Raw genomic sequence first — 14,015 nt, 5'->3', positions numbered from 1 at the left:
TTATTCTTCCCGTAGTCTATCTAGGTGTGTGTGTGAGAGAGAGAGAGAGAGAGAGAGAGAGAGAGAGAGAGAGAGAGAGAGAGAGACAGACAGACAGACAGACAGACAGACAGACAGACAGACAGACAGACAGACAAACAGAGAGAGAGAGAGAGATGAGCATTGATGTCTAAGGCGAAGCAAAATACCGTCTCTGTGTGGACTGAAGGAAGTAAATTATTGACTTTCTCCTCCAAAGCTCGACTTTCCTGGTGATGGAGAGCTTTGCCACAAGTTATACACAAGTCTTTCTCTCGTCATTTTTTTTTTTTTTTTTTTTTTTTTTTTTTTTGTCATGACGACACTACATGAATATTGTAATCACAGTGTTTTATTTACAAAGAGATTTTCTATGTATAAGATTCATATTAACTTTAATTTATCCTTTATTTGAGTCAGAGGGAATCATATGAAGCCTGGGTTATTCCTTACCGCCCCAGTATTAAGTTCAGATAGGGGGACAGGGAAAGGATGTTTGGTTATTCCCGTGTACTTCCTCTTTTCCACCTCAGTTCTATTATACCGAGCTGACTGGGTCTCTTGTTAGAATTGCTTCACTCAGTACTGTGAGCAATCCATATGGGTGCTTTGATGCGACGCGTGTATAAGATTTTATTCAGTTATTGACTACATTTAACCCCAAGTATCGTAAATATTGTTTAAGGGAAGCGAAAAAGAAGTATCCCGAGACAGCTCGAGTATTTGTGAGCAGCGTGTGTCCTTGGAGATAATGTGGTGCTTCAGGTTTCGGGACAGTCCCTTGGTCGCCACGGCACCAAGACTTCATGTTTATGACCTTCCTCTCATGGCCGTTGCTGGACAGCTGCGTGAGGCTGACCGGTAAGCCATGACCCTCCCTCTATTTAATGTTTATCTCACAACCAACAAGGTTACATTAAGTGAAGAAGCTTTTCATTTGCTAATGTATAAATTCCTGGGCGTAAATGTTCCTCCCCGGTTCGAAGCGGTTTCATATCCAAGCGTTCATAGAGACGACGAGGTGTCTATAGGTAAGATTGTGTTCCAGTCACTGTCTGAGGGATGAGCTGGCAGGAGTCAGGTCATTAACGGCGGGTGTCCCTCTAACGACATCCGCTGTTCAATTAATTGTTAACGTACGGACCTTACGTTGCTTGGAGCCACTAGATAACATTATGGAGTCCAGTCTCTCCTTCAAGAATTAAACGGTTTGTGCAACCTTTTGGGAGGTGTTCAGTGTAGCGGGTGGACTGGTGGTGGCAGAGAGCAAAAAATAATGTGTGCCATGGGAGGCGGAAGTTCGGGCGGGGGGGCGTTGGTGCGTCCCGCCTCCTACCTGGAGGAGATTTGCGAGATGGGTCACCTGAACGACACGCTCCTCTGCGGCTACCTTGTGCGGGTGAGATCTATGCAGACCTTAACGCCTTCGCAGGTACACAAGGCGCTCGTTCACCTTCGTAGGTAAGTGTGGTTGTAGGGAGGTTGATGATTGAGGAGAAGGGGGAATTTAGTGTCGTAGGCTGGGTGATGGTTGAGGCCTTTAATGAATTATGTGCAGGGCAAGCTGACATATAAATTTTCCAATGTAGTGGGAGACAAAGGAATTAAGTAATCTGTCCTGCCCGCTCTCCTCAGACAAGTTCCGTGCCTACGTTTATGTTTTGGCGAGAGCGGGGGCTCCATCTGGTTTCAGGAGTCCACGAACGAGACAATAGACCTGGAGGTGGGTTCCTGCTCCCCTAGTTTTAGATTCGCAAGTCTTTTCGTTAGTTTTAAAATGCATTGTTGGAATAGTTTATGTACTATACAGTAATGCCAAGTAATACCATATAAATCTGCTTGGTAGTGTCCATGACGGCGGTTTTTATCCTCGTTGCCTTCTGCCAGCATCATATGACAAAATGATTGCTATATAATAAGATCGCCTCCAGTACTTGTCGCCTTAATAAAAAGTTCTCTCCGCAGATGATGGGACACAACTTTGTGGATGATGTGATGGCTAGCATGACAAGATACCGCTATAGGTCTCACACGGGCCCGCTGTGGTGTGTCAAGGTGCTGTTGGGCTACAATCCCGGCCGCCCTTCGGTGGCTAGTGGGGAAAATGTTTCTCGACCTGACACTGGTCTGGGCACCTCCTCCCCGGAGGGAGAAGATAAAGAAATGCTGCTGCCACGCCCCGATACTGGCTTTGGCGCCCATCCGTCTGAACCCTACGACTGCAGGCCGCTTATGCCCGGACAAGTAATCGGGGTGCCCGTCAATGAACCTCACCGCTGTGTGATCCTGCAACCACAAGCGCCTGCCCCAGAAGCGGGTGTGGATCCACAGCAGCAATACGACGATCCGCTCATGGGTGCTGTTGGAGGGGATGTACGGGGAGCTGAAGGGGCAGATTTTGCACCCTTTGACCCGGGTTACAGGACGGTTTCTCCTGCCTACCGCAGACTGTCGCCCGAAGAGGCGTATGGAAGTGGAGGGAGTGGGGAAGTGCCTCGGGTCTCCCCGTCTGATGACCCCCATGCCCCCGGAATATTCCAAGGTGAACTCGTGGACCCGTTTCGCATGGAAAGGCGCGTGGGTGAAGGAGCCTTGGCCAGCGATCCTCCGTCCAGATCTTCTTCAAATCCTTCCTTCTACGGTCGCAGAGGCAGTGGGTCACCAGCAACAGCACCACAGAATGCGCCAGCAGCAGCAGGAGGGGGGGAGGGACAGGGAGAACTCGGGTACGGGTTATCAGAATTCACTTCTGAAGAAGAAGCGGCTGGCGCTGCGGCTGCCACTGCGGCAGCCACAGCTGTTGCTCCCAAAGACGTCGGGTCGTCACGTTCTTCGTTCGTAGGGACCTCCAGCTCTGCGTCCCCAGCATTTTTAGATACCGGGTCATCCTCGCTCTCTTCGTCTCCACGCAGAGGACCTTCACCCCCTAGCCTTCCAGCACAGGGAGCCATTGGGGGAAATTTTGAGTGCTCCACTAGTGTTGTGGTCGGCATCCACCAAGGCATCGCTGACTGTATCACGGGCATGAAAATCTGCGGACGTTTTGTAAAGTTGATAAACGATACAGTTGCAGGGATAGAGATAGACGATACAGTCCCGTTGGAGGAAAATTCAGTCTCCGAGTTGAGGGATGCCTTAAATTCGAGAATGATTCTCCTAAGTAACCTGACCAAGCAGGAAGAACTGAGAGCGGAAATAGAAGCAAGGAATAACTGGGAATCTAGTGCCACTGGAATATTCAAAGAGTGTCCACCGGGACCAGGCGGAGCAGGCGGTCGGGCTGGGAGGAGACCACGCCATAGAAACCGCCATGAAGGTATTAGTTTCGATTCGGACTCCACTAGACGCCTCCTAGACCGCTGCCAAGCCGAGGGTGTCCGGTTGATGGCTGCCATGTCTGCCATATTCAACATTGCTTTGATGGACGTTCTTACAGCACGGGACGTCATTAAAGACACTTACAGATTCTTCAGTGGCCACAATGTTAATCTGCGGCCATACACGGGTGCCATTGATGCCCCACACCTCATGGGCTGCCTCATGACCCCTGTGCACCTGAGTATCCCCACGCCTCGCCACGCAGCCGACAACTTCTGGGAATTTGCGCGCCGATTCGAAGCTGATTTAAAACTTGCTGAGGAGAGAGACCAAGCCATGAGGGAACTGGCGCTGATGGAGATCAACCCCCCACGGGCGAGCGAACACGATGATATGTTCAAGGAGCCGCTGCCGCAGATGAAGGATTACTTCACCACTTTCCTGGACGACGTGACGCCCCTGGTGACGGAAGGCGGCCCGCACGTGGTGGTGGAGTACACGGAGGCCGCGATGTCCCGCCACAAGCTCGGCTACGCCTGTTCCTTCGTGCTGCATCTTTACCAGAACAGCCTCTGCGTCTCTCTCAATTATTCCTCGAGGTACCTCACCCTCGAGCTGGCGAAGGAGTACATATCCAACGTCTACCGTCGCGTCCATGAGATTATCTGAAGTAGGGAAACTAAGATATTTTTTTATAGTTTGCTTCAAATACTAAATTCTGGTGTTTTCAGTTTTGTTTTAAAGTTTCGACGGGAAATAATGAGCCTCTAGTATTATCTACGAAGTTACCTGATAGTTTTGTAAAGTTACCCCAAGCCCTTGGTCAGACTTGTGGTGGGGATGTTTACTTTGAGATGCAGTTGTTTTAGGGACATTTTGTTCCAGTTGATATAACCTAAATTCCTTTTTTTTTAGTTTTGGATTGTTTTACTAATAAAGCTCGGAGGATTTATATGTATTTTGTACCCTTTTTATGTCTGTTTTATCCTTGTGAAACATAAATGGAGTTGGTTAAATTTAGACAAAGTTTCTGCAAGATAAGAGAGCAATTAAAGTAAAAAAGTCATTCTTATACATCGCCCAAGTTCACATAATTATTTGCCAAGGCTTTCTTAGGAGTTGGGCTTTTTCTGGGGTAGCTTTATGACCCATCTGGTATTTTGACCCATATGTACCGTGAACCTACGGAAACACTCATTAGAACCCAATAGATCTCCTTGTCGGCCTTTGGAAATAGGGATGTGAGGGGTGGAAGGGAAAGAAGAGGGAGAGGCAGGGGGGGGGGTCGTGGATGTGAGGGGTGGAAGGGAGAGAAGAGGGAGGAGGCAGGGGCAGGGGGGTTGTGGATGTGAGGGGTGGAAGGAGAGAAGAGGAGGAGGCAGGGGGGGTCGTGGATGTGAGGGTGGAAGGAGAGAGGGAGGAGAGGCAGGGGTGAGGGGTCGTGGATGTGAGGGGTGGAAGGAGAGAAGAGGAGGAGAGGCAGGGGTGAGGGTCGTGGATGTGAGGGGTGGAAGGGAGAGAAGAGGAGAGGCAGGGGGTGGGGTCGTGGATGTGAGGGGGAAGGAGAGAAGAGGGAGGAGAGGCAGGGGGTGAGGGGTCGTGGATGTGAGGGGTGGAAGGGAGAGAAGAGGGAGGAGAGGCAGGGGGTGAGGGGTCGTGGATGTGAGGGGTGGAAGGGAGAGAAGAGGGAGGAGAGGCAGGGGGTGAGGGGTCGTGGATGTGAGGGGTGGAAGGGAGGGAGAAGAGGGAGGGGAGGCAGGGGCGGGGAGGAACACCGGCGGGCCGCCGGCGGCGGCGCCGCGGCGGACCTTCATCAGTGATTGTCAACACTGCGGGGCTGGAGGTGGTTAGGTATGTGCTGCTGGGGCTTTAGAGGCCGTGGTCCCTTTGCCTAACCAGCCCCCTAAAACACTGAAGAAGATGGTACGTCTGGTTTGTATTTCTTTGCATAACTCCTACACTAAAGCCTATCAGTTGTACAGTAATAAGCCGCGGTGTACGTGGGGTGCCGAGGGTCATGGTGGCTGCACCGTTACGTAACCCTGCAGGTGAGGGTGAAGGGCTGAAGCCGGCAGTGGGTGTTTGCCGCGCCTCTGAAGGGAAAGTTGAAGTCTTACATACTCGCATGGGTTGTCGTTGTAGGCATATAAGGTTACTTGTCACAGTGAAATAGCAAGTGATGACATTAGAATAGTTGTTAAGCAGATAACTTCTTACAGAATGAACGTCGAGGCATAGTGCATCCTGCTGTGTGGCTGTCAGGGTAACACCGGGGCCCCACCCGGCTTGACACTCCCCGAGACATGACAGAGGGACCGCGGCTTAACACAATGCCTCCACTACTGTCAGACGAGCAGTACATCATCTTAAACATTAGGATGCTTCATTAACTGCAAATAACACCAAAGATGTACTTCATAAATCTAAAAATTTGCCTAGGCAGTTCCTCCGTGGTGTATATTTTTTTCCCCTGAAGAGATTTTGGCAGCTCCTGTGACCAGTGAACCATGGAAAACTCGGCCCTGCAGTTCTCTGAAACTGGAAATGCCTCACAGGATGGTGGTAAGTATTTGTTTTATGCTAAGAACTGAACTTGAAATAATTTTAAGTTCTATTAGAAAGATTACTGCCCTATTAATTGAATGTTTTAGATTGCAGCCTTATGAAAAAAAAAAAATCCCAAAATAAATAGAAATGAAAAGAAAAACAATTATTCATGTGTGTAAGTGGGGTTATCTAAACAGGAGCTAATGAAAGCTTAAAAGTACTAACCCACAACCCACAGGGGCTCAGTGTGATGGTGAAACTCAAGAAACTTTTACACCCGTCTTGCTGGACTCATGCAGTGTGGAGGATCCAGGTGGTCCCAGGAAAGAGGTAGGGCGGTGCCAGGCCCTTTGTGCGACCTGCCTTCGTCCCTTCACTCGAAGCCTCTACCTGCTGCCTGACAACCCCACCCTCCGACAGAAATTCAGATACTCTCTTCTTTGTCCCCCACATGGCAGAGTAAGAGTAATAATTGATGTTGAGAAATCTGTGCCTCATATGATATGTATACCTGCTGCTTTCACATGCATAACTTGTTCTGTAAAGAAACACTTGACAGCTACCATTATTTGAGATTGATAAATGGTCAAGCATGGGAAAACCTTCATATCAAGAGGATTCTCCCAGTAAACACATATATTGTCAGTTCTGTGTTGTTTCAGGTTGGAAAGTGGTTGACAGGCCTGTTAATCATTTCACTAGTGTTTGGCTCCCTAGTGTCCCTCTTGGGTGAATCAGCGCTTCCAGGGAGCAACATCTTTTCACTCTTTGTCCTCTTTGTGCTGGCGGAGGCTGCGGGGCGGGCAGTGGTGCCACTGAGGCTGCCACCTTTATTGGGCATGCTGGTGGTAGGCATCCTCCTCAAGAGTGTCCCTGGACTTGACGTAATAGGGAAGAACATTGATCAGGAGTGGTCAGCAGCACTCCGGTAAGCCCTGTAATACTCCTTACTGCATCCATTTGGAAGTTATCCTTATATATATATATATATATATATATATATATATATATATATATATATATATATATATATATATATATATATATATATATATATATATATATATATATCTATCTATCATTATTTTTTAATTTTTTATTGCTGTATATTTACCATTGAGCAATAATGTTGCTATAAACATTATTATTTTTAGCATCATTATCTATCATTAATATTATCATGAACATCCTTAGGGAAACTGAAAGGTTACCTCTGCATCAACAGGCATCAGGATGTTGGTTAATCTTTTTAAACAGCATTTTTCTTCACTTTCTATGTCCTGCAGCAGTCTCATCCCTTCCCACAAAATCCTTGCATAGCTATACCCTTAATTTTTCCCTCCATCTCATTCCTTTCCCACACAAAATCTATCTCAGTGCCCACTCTGCTCCTGACCCTCCACAATGATCTCACTCATGCCAGAGCAACATAATGCATTCTTGCTCTTCCATTCCACCCCTACAGTCTTCCCACTCCTGCAGAAACCTTGCCCTGGTGATCATCCTTCTAAGGGCAGGTCTTGGCCTTGACCCTGCAGCTTTGAGACAGCTCAGCTTTATGGTGGTGCGTCTTGCCTTCTCCCCATGTGTGGTGGAAACGCTGGTGGTGGCAGTGGTGACGCACCTCGTCCTTGGCTTTCCCTGGTTGTGGGGGCTCATGCTAGGGTGAGTTAACTTCGTCATCAAACTTTTTTCCTCAACTTTTCACAAAACATTGGATTTGGTGCTACCAATTAATTATTAAAGTTGATAAAAATAAAGAAAAATAGCTATGAAAGTGTCTCTGGCTGCAATCTATTAAGTTTGACTAGAAGAATATGTTTTAAGAAATTAAGAATGTCAGAAAAGAAAATACTGAATAATGTCTTGTAGTGAATTGTATTTGTAGAGGTAAGGCTGATTTTGGTTGCTGATTTTGGTTTTCTTACGTGCAGCTTTGTCCTGGGAGCTGTGACCCCTGCTGTCATCGTTCCGTGTATGCTAGTGTTGTCCCAGAAAGGTTACGGGGTGGAGAAAGGCATCCCCACCCTGGTCATTGCTGCCTCCAGCATTGATGATGTGTTGGCAATATCTGGCTTTGGTGTCCTGATGGGGATCACGTTTGCTGAAGGTTAATGACTGTCATATCTTCATGTATAACTTTGTAGACACAGAGAGAAAATCTAATGCAACTCAGCTTTTCTATAGAGCATATTGATACAAATGAAGGATATATGTTTAGGCAGAATGAATGAAGTATCACCTGTTTCTTAATCACTAATTCAATGACTTTTACTCTGGAAACATTTTCAGGAGAGTTGTGGGTTGTCATACTAAAGGGCCCATTTGAGGTTGTGGTCGGGGTGCTGTATGGCCTGGTGCTGGGGGCTCTTTCCTGGGTACTGCCAGTACCTAGCGAGAACAACACTGATGTACTCAGGTTTTCCCTGCTGCTGGCTGCTGGCGTAGTGTCACTATTTGGAAGTCAAATGGTAAGGGAAACTGAGACATTCACTTCAAGAAGTTATTCTTTTTTCAGATTTCATTATTTATCCTCATTGAAAAATGACACCATTTATCCAGTCTAAGACCTAGATTTGTTTTTCACTGAGTGGAACAATTTTGGATAAATGCCAGTGTTAAGTTGTTTACTCACTGATTCTGTAACATAAATTTCAGATACATCTGGGTGGCTCAGGTGCCCTAGGCTGTCTAGTCATGGCATTTGTGGCTGGCTTTGGCTGGAGACGACAAGGAATGACTGAGGAGGTGGGTGGCGTCTTTAGTGAAGGTAGAGTAAGAAGTTATATTTGGCTCCACTTCCTTATGGCTATCCCAGCAAACACATGATAGCTAGAATCTTATGGTATAAATCAACAAAAAATGACCTCACTTTGTTGTATAGAAAGTCTCATTAGTAAGGAAGCACATATGAATGTTCTGAGTCAAGACCTATAGTAACTGTTTGGGGTTATGTTATGTTAGGTTAAGTTTACGGTATCTTTAAACACATGATAGCCGGCACCTAATGATGTAAATCAACTAAGAATGACCTCACTTTGTTTTGAAGAAAGTCTCATGAGGAAGGAAGCATATATGAATTTTGAGTCAAGACTTATAGTAACTGTTCAGGGTTTTGTTAGGTTAGGTTAGGTTAAGTTTAGGGTATCTTCAAACACATGATAGCCAGCACCTTATGGTATAAATAAAAATTCCCGGGAATTTTACAACCCTTGGTGTGTCACCTGGTTTGCTGTTCACATTCAAAGATTGGTAGTACCAAGAGGTGAAAGGAATGAAACAAACTATACTGCATAGTGTATCACCAGCTTTTATTATTTTGAGGGCAATTGAAATAAAGTGTCAACAGTGACTTTCTTTGAACTGAATAAATATTTCATACCTTCTTGTGTGATTGGTTATATAAGTACATCTAGGTTTCATTTCACATTCTCTGTCTTTGCCTGTCTCTTTTGTCTTGCTTAGAAAAGTTTTTTATATTGTGGAGAGTAGTGATGATAAGTACAAGTTTTCTTCTTTGAGTGATAGTTGTCAGCGTTATGCCTATGACATTTAGATAAGTAGCTTTGGTCACACAACAATGATTAAATAACTTGAACTCCTCTTTTGCAGAATCATGTGGACCAAATGCTAGAGAAAGCATGGATATTTTTTCAGCCATTTCTCTTTGCTCTAATTGGTGCAGAAATTCAGGTAAGAGATTATTTTTTGCCACTTTGTCAGAGATGTAAGAAATTCACTGAACTAGTCAAGGGACTCTACAAAACTTAGGGACTGATTCCAGTCACCATAGTTATGGAAATCCCATTCAGTGTGCAAATCATTATTAGTGAAATGAGGCCACCACTTCTTACAGGTGGACAAGCTAGAGGGAAGTACCATTGGCTATGGCTTGCTTACACTATTTGTGAGCTTGGTGTTCCGCATGTTGACTTCCTTCCTGGTGGTTATGGGCGGGCAACTCAACCTCAGGGAGAGACTGTTTGTAGCTCTTGCATGGCTCCCAAAGGCCACAGTGCAGGTGAGAGGTTTTGACTTTCTATCAGTGGAGCAGTGCACCAAACAGCTACTTGCTCACAAACCAGTCAATAATTATTTATGTACTTCAATCATTTTCAGTATTGACTTACTACTACACTTAATACCAGTTGCTAATATCTTTATATCAGATTCCATTGTATCCTTCTCATGCTCATAATAAATTCTATAACCAGACAAAAACATTCTTGATCAAGAGTTTTTAATTGTGGCTTGGTGTCACTTTAAACAGGCTGCTATTGGGTCCCAAGCATTGGACTATGCAAGGAAAACCAATGCTGGGCCAGAGGAGGAGAAACTTGGGGAGCAGGTAAGAATATGCTGAGGAAAAGATAATATAGATTGTGAGGCATAAGGAAGTATGTTCATGAAGATAGTGATTTTTTTTTCTCAAACTGTAGCTATTTGCTGACCTATTTACATTTTCCCTGGTGATGTGGTGCAGGTACTGACTATTGCTGTGCTGAGCATTCTCGTCACTGCACCGGTGGGAGCTGCTGCCATCATGCTCACAGCTCCCCGCCTCCTCAGCAAGCCTGACCAGGACAAGGAAAAAGCAGTCGGTACAGCACAGGAAACCCTGGAGTGATTGAGTGCCAGGACCCAGGAAGAGTGTAAAGAATGAACCAGTCCTGAGGTGTGGAGCAATAATTTAGTGTGTCATTTGAATAGGGGGCGTGACTGGACGTATGAATGATCCTACAACCCTTCTCTTTGGCTGACTGGTGCAGAGTGCAGATGTTGCTTTCATTCCATTTATTGCCTGTTTCAATGCAAGTGGTATGCAAGTTAAGGAAGTGTTTACAAGTGACATTTTAAGATGGTGGAGTACATAATTAGACCAGGATGGGTGACAACACTGAAACTATTGCAGGTGATTGAAGCAGCTGAAGGGTGGCTGGGTGTAACTGTGCAATATATGTGCCAAGTTTCATTTTGTTACTCCATTCACAGTCAATGAAAAGAAGTGCCATATAGAACTTTCAAATGACTGTAGAGGGCAAATCGTCGTGACAGTGGATCTCATATGTACTTAGCTGTGTGAACCTGAAGCCAATGCATTTATGATGCAGAGAATACCCAAAATATAGTTAGGGCAATATTCTGTGACAACAAGACACATAAGTCGGTGCAGCAATTGCACAGTTGGATGTAATGGAAAAAAGGTGAAGGATAAATAATGGGCACCTTTAGTAGGAAGTAAATACAGAGTATACTTTAAGATAGTACTTAATACTACAGTTATGTAGTTGTAACTCGATCTGAATTTAGTTCTCATAGCTGAATCGTGTTCTTACTGATGAAAAGTAGTACTTAATACTACAGTTATGTAGTTGTAACTCGATCTGAATTTAGTTCTCATAGCTGAATCGTGTTCTTACTGATGAAAAGACAGTATGGTACTTGTATTTTATTTGTAGTACAAGTTGTGCAATAAAACATTGTTAGCATTTAGATACATTGCACATTATATATAATAGGTCAGTTATTTATCTTCTTAATTTCTAAGTCATAAGTCTTGAAACTATATCAAGAGTATATCATTGTGATGATTATGGGTGTTTCCAAGAAATGGGAGGACAGAACTGTAGAATATCTTGAAAGAACAGTAGATGAGAGGACTAAAGTGTCCAGGACTGGAAAGTATGAACTGGAATAAGTCCACCCCTTGAAAGGGTCCAGATTATTGAAGAGGCAACTTATTATTAGATACACAAGTAAGCTATATATAGTAGCCCAGCAAGAACTGATTATTTATTTTTATAATGTGCGTCAACATTGGTTCTTGCTAAAAAAAAATGGACCACACCGATTTTGAAGTTATGGTCCTATGGAAGGCTGCACATATTCTTCGGATGAATTTACAAGTAAAGTTTTTTTTTTTTTTTTTTTTTGTAAAAATATACTACATGCCACATGAGGGATCAAATATTAAAGCACTACCTCAAACAATAAATATCGCATTTTATAATGGTTTGATTTTCCAGAATTTGCCAACTCGACCCTCCAATGAGCCCTTTAATAGGTTCTCGTGTAACATATGACCGATATTGGTGTGGGGTGTGGTCTGTAGCCAAGACGTGTTAAGTACTTCCCGGAGTGATCAAAGTAATGCTAGTATATTCAAATATTCATTCTTTCCCCACAGCATCCAAGAGTGGAATCATCTCCCATCTCACGTAGTTAATAGTCCCACTCTTGACACATTTAGGAATAGGATCATCAATCATTATCTCGATCCCTAATCCTGGCCCTTCACCATGTTCCAATACCTTTCCTCATCCTAATCCTGTCCTGGCCCCTTGAATCCCCCCGCATATCATGCCACCCGAGAGTGGTCCTCTGCGGGTCCCCTAGAAATGAAAAATGAAATGCTTCATTTCCTTTAAGAAAATAATCTTGTTTCGTTAGCTTTTATGCCAGTCTCAATCTTCCGGTGCAGGTATACTCGCGCTGCTGTATTGGGCACTGCATGAAGAGCTTTAATTTTATATCTGGGAAAATTACACAAGCGATGCCGGTACAGTCTTCATAGCCTGTGTGGTCGCGAAATGATGGCAGCCGCCGCACATCACAACCGCTGAAGGGTTTAATGGTGACCCCGCCCCTGAGGGAGTGTGATGACCCCCCACCTACTCCTCCAGCCCAAAAGTGCTGCTGGGGCGGGAAAGAAGTACCTTATGAAAGTGGAGTGCAGGCTATGGTAACAAACTATTGGGAAAGTACAACACACACAAAAAGAATATGTAGTGAGGGATTAAGATGAAACGCAAGGTGTGTGAATAAGCGGAAGAGAGGATCAGAAGGAGGAGGAGCAAGATATTGGAGTCTAGAGAAAGCATACTCTAGAATCCTGAACCCACGAAGCAACACAAATTGATACAGGTCAAAGGAAGAGGAAGAGGGTGGCGGGGCAGCAGGCGGTCAGCGGGGCAGCACGACCACCCGCAGGCGACAAGCGGACTTTCATTCAAAAGCGTACAGTAACAAGCTTGACCTTTAATGAATGAACGCGGCTCTCAATGAAAGCCCGTGGGAAGAAAGGGACCTCATCAACCAGCATCCGATCGAATGACCACGTTCCTAGAATCATCATTACTTGCATGGATGGTTTATTTCTTGAGAAAATATAGCACGAAAAATAGTTAAGCCTGATCGACCTTTATATAATGAATGAACGTGGAACTCAATGAAAGTCCGTGGGAAGAAAGGGACCTCTTCAACCAGCATCCGAATGACTCCAAGTTCCTAGACTCATTATTTGGGTGATTTATTTCTTGATAGTATATGGCACGAAAAATAGTTAAGCCTGACCTTTAATGAATGAACGCGGAACTCAATGAAAGTCCGTGGGAAGAAAGGAACCTCATCAACTACAGTCCAAATGGTTAAGCTTGACCTTTAATGAATGAACAATGAAAGCCCGTGGAAAGAAAGGAACCTCATCAACCACTGTCCAAATGGTTCCACGTTCCAAGAATCATCATTATGTGAGTGGTTTATTTAGGGAGAGAGAGTATAGTACGAAAAATAGTTAAGTGTTCAAACTGAGGCGGGAGACTAGAAGCAGCAGACGACGTAGAAGGGAAGTGGCCTTCGAAAAATGCAGACGATATGTTCCAACACTGTCCAAGATTTTTTTTTTTTAATTTCCGTAAACAATACATAATAGTTTACACCCTGGACACTGCATATATATTGTTGTAGCTGCACAGTGTGGTAGACGTTATGGCTAATTTACAAGTTTTCCTTCAATATGGTTCCTGGGAGAAATGCGCACCCCTCGTCCTTACTAGAGAGGAATTTCATGCCACAACCATGAAACAAATATTACATTCTCTCCATGACCTATGTTTTATATTCTCCCATTTTTCACCCTCACTAAGTCCTCTATAATAAAGTCCCAGGGAGAAACACGCACCCTCGTCCATACTAAGAGAAATTCCATGTTCCAACCAGGAAAAAAAAATATTACCTGTGCTCTGTGATCTACGTCTTATATCCATCCAATTCCCACCCCCAGTAACTCCCCGTAAATTATAACCATCCCGGAAATCCAATGTGTAAGTTTTAGAAGAAGAAAACTCGCAGAA

The 14,015-nt window shown here is 44.7% G+C and overlaps 2 protein-coding genes across 5 annotated transcripts; both read left to right on the top strand.

Annotated features, from left to right (window-relative positions):
- The first annotated feature begins 107 nt into the window (after positions 1 to 107).
- LOC126980351 (uncharacterized) lies at positions 108 to 4,286 on the top strand. Its single transcript, XM_050830126.1, has 3 exons — positions 108 to 1,479; positions 1,654 to 1,741; positions 1,984 to 4,286. Exons 1-3 carry the CDS (start codon positions 1,295 to 1,297, stop codon positions 4,003 to 4,005), a joined length of 2,295 nt encoding a protein of 764 aa, XP_050686083.1. The 5' UTR covers positions 108 to 1,294; the 3' UTR covers positions 4,006 to 4,286.
- Positions 4,287 to 5,092: 806 nt separating this feature from the next.
- LOC126980350 (sodium/hydrogen exchanger 9B2-like) lies at positions 5,093 to 11,285 on the top strand. 4 transcript variants are annotated; one of them, XM_050830122.1, is made up of 12 exons: positions 5,093 to 5,259; positions 5,556 to 5,898; positions 6,122 to 6,342; positions 6,546 to 6,811; positions 7,366 to 7,548; positions 7,818 to 7,993; positions 8,176 to 8,354; positions 8,542 to 8,631; positions 9,496 to 9,576; positions 9,740 to 9,904; positions 10,154 to 10,231; positions 10,367 to 11,285. In XM_050830122.1, the coding sequence occupies exons 2-12, from the start codon at positions 5,844 to 5,846 to the stop codon at positions 10,508 to 10,510; spliced, it is 1,638 nt and encodes a 545-aa protein (XP_050686079.1). In that variant the 5' UTR covers positions 5,093 to 5,259; positions 5,556 to 5,843; the 3' UTR covers positions 10,511 to 11,285. The 4 variants fall into 4 exon arrangements, with proteins under 4 accessions (XP_050686079.1, XP_050686082.1, XP_050686080.1 ...); XM_050830125.1 differs by having other exon boundaries at positions 8,542 to 8,653; XM_050830123.1 differs by having other exon boundaries at positions 5,101 to 5,187.
- Positions 11,286 to 14,015: the final 2,730 nt, after the last annotated feature.

The sequence above is a fragment of the Eriocheir sinensis genome, chromosome 44 (assembly GCF_024679095.1).
Source record: "Eriocheir sinensis breed Jianghai 21 chromosome 44, ASM2467909v1, whole genome shotgun sequence".
Taxonomy (NCBI): Eukaryota; Metazoa; Arthropoda; class Malacostraca; order Decapoda; family Varunidae; genus Eriocheir; species Eriocheir sinensis.
Note: the sequence above shows the minus strand (reverse complement) of the source record. Positions and strands in the feature narration are given on the sequence as shown.

Coding starts and splice junctions, on each gene's coding strand:
- LOC126980351 (XM_050830126.1), top strand. CDS start 1,295: ATGTGTGCCATGGGAGGCGGAAGTTCGGGCGGGGGGGCGTTGGTGCGT. Junction 1,480..1,653: donor GCGCTCGTTCACCTTCGTAG/GTAAGTGTGGTT, acceptor CGCTCTCCTCAG/ACAAGTTCCGTGCCTACGTT. Junction 1,742..1,983: donor ACGAGACAATAGACCTGGAG/GTGGGTTCCTGC, acceptor TTCTCTCCGCAG/ATGATGGGACACAACTTTGT.
- LOC126980350 (XM_050830122.1), top strand. CDS start 5,844: ATGGAAAACTCGGCCCTGCAGTTCTCTGAAACTGGAAATGCCTCACAG. Junction 7,549..7,817: donor TTGTGGGGGCTCATGCTAGG/GTGAGTTAACTT, acceptor TCTTACGTGCAG/CTTTGTCCTGGGAGCTGTGA. Junction 8,355..8,541: donor CACTATTTGGAAGTCAAATG/GTAAGGGAAACT, acceptor CATAAATTTCAG/ATACATCTGGGTGGCTCAGG.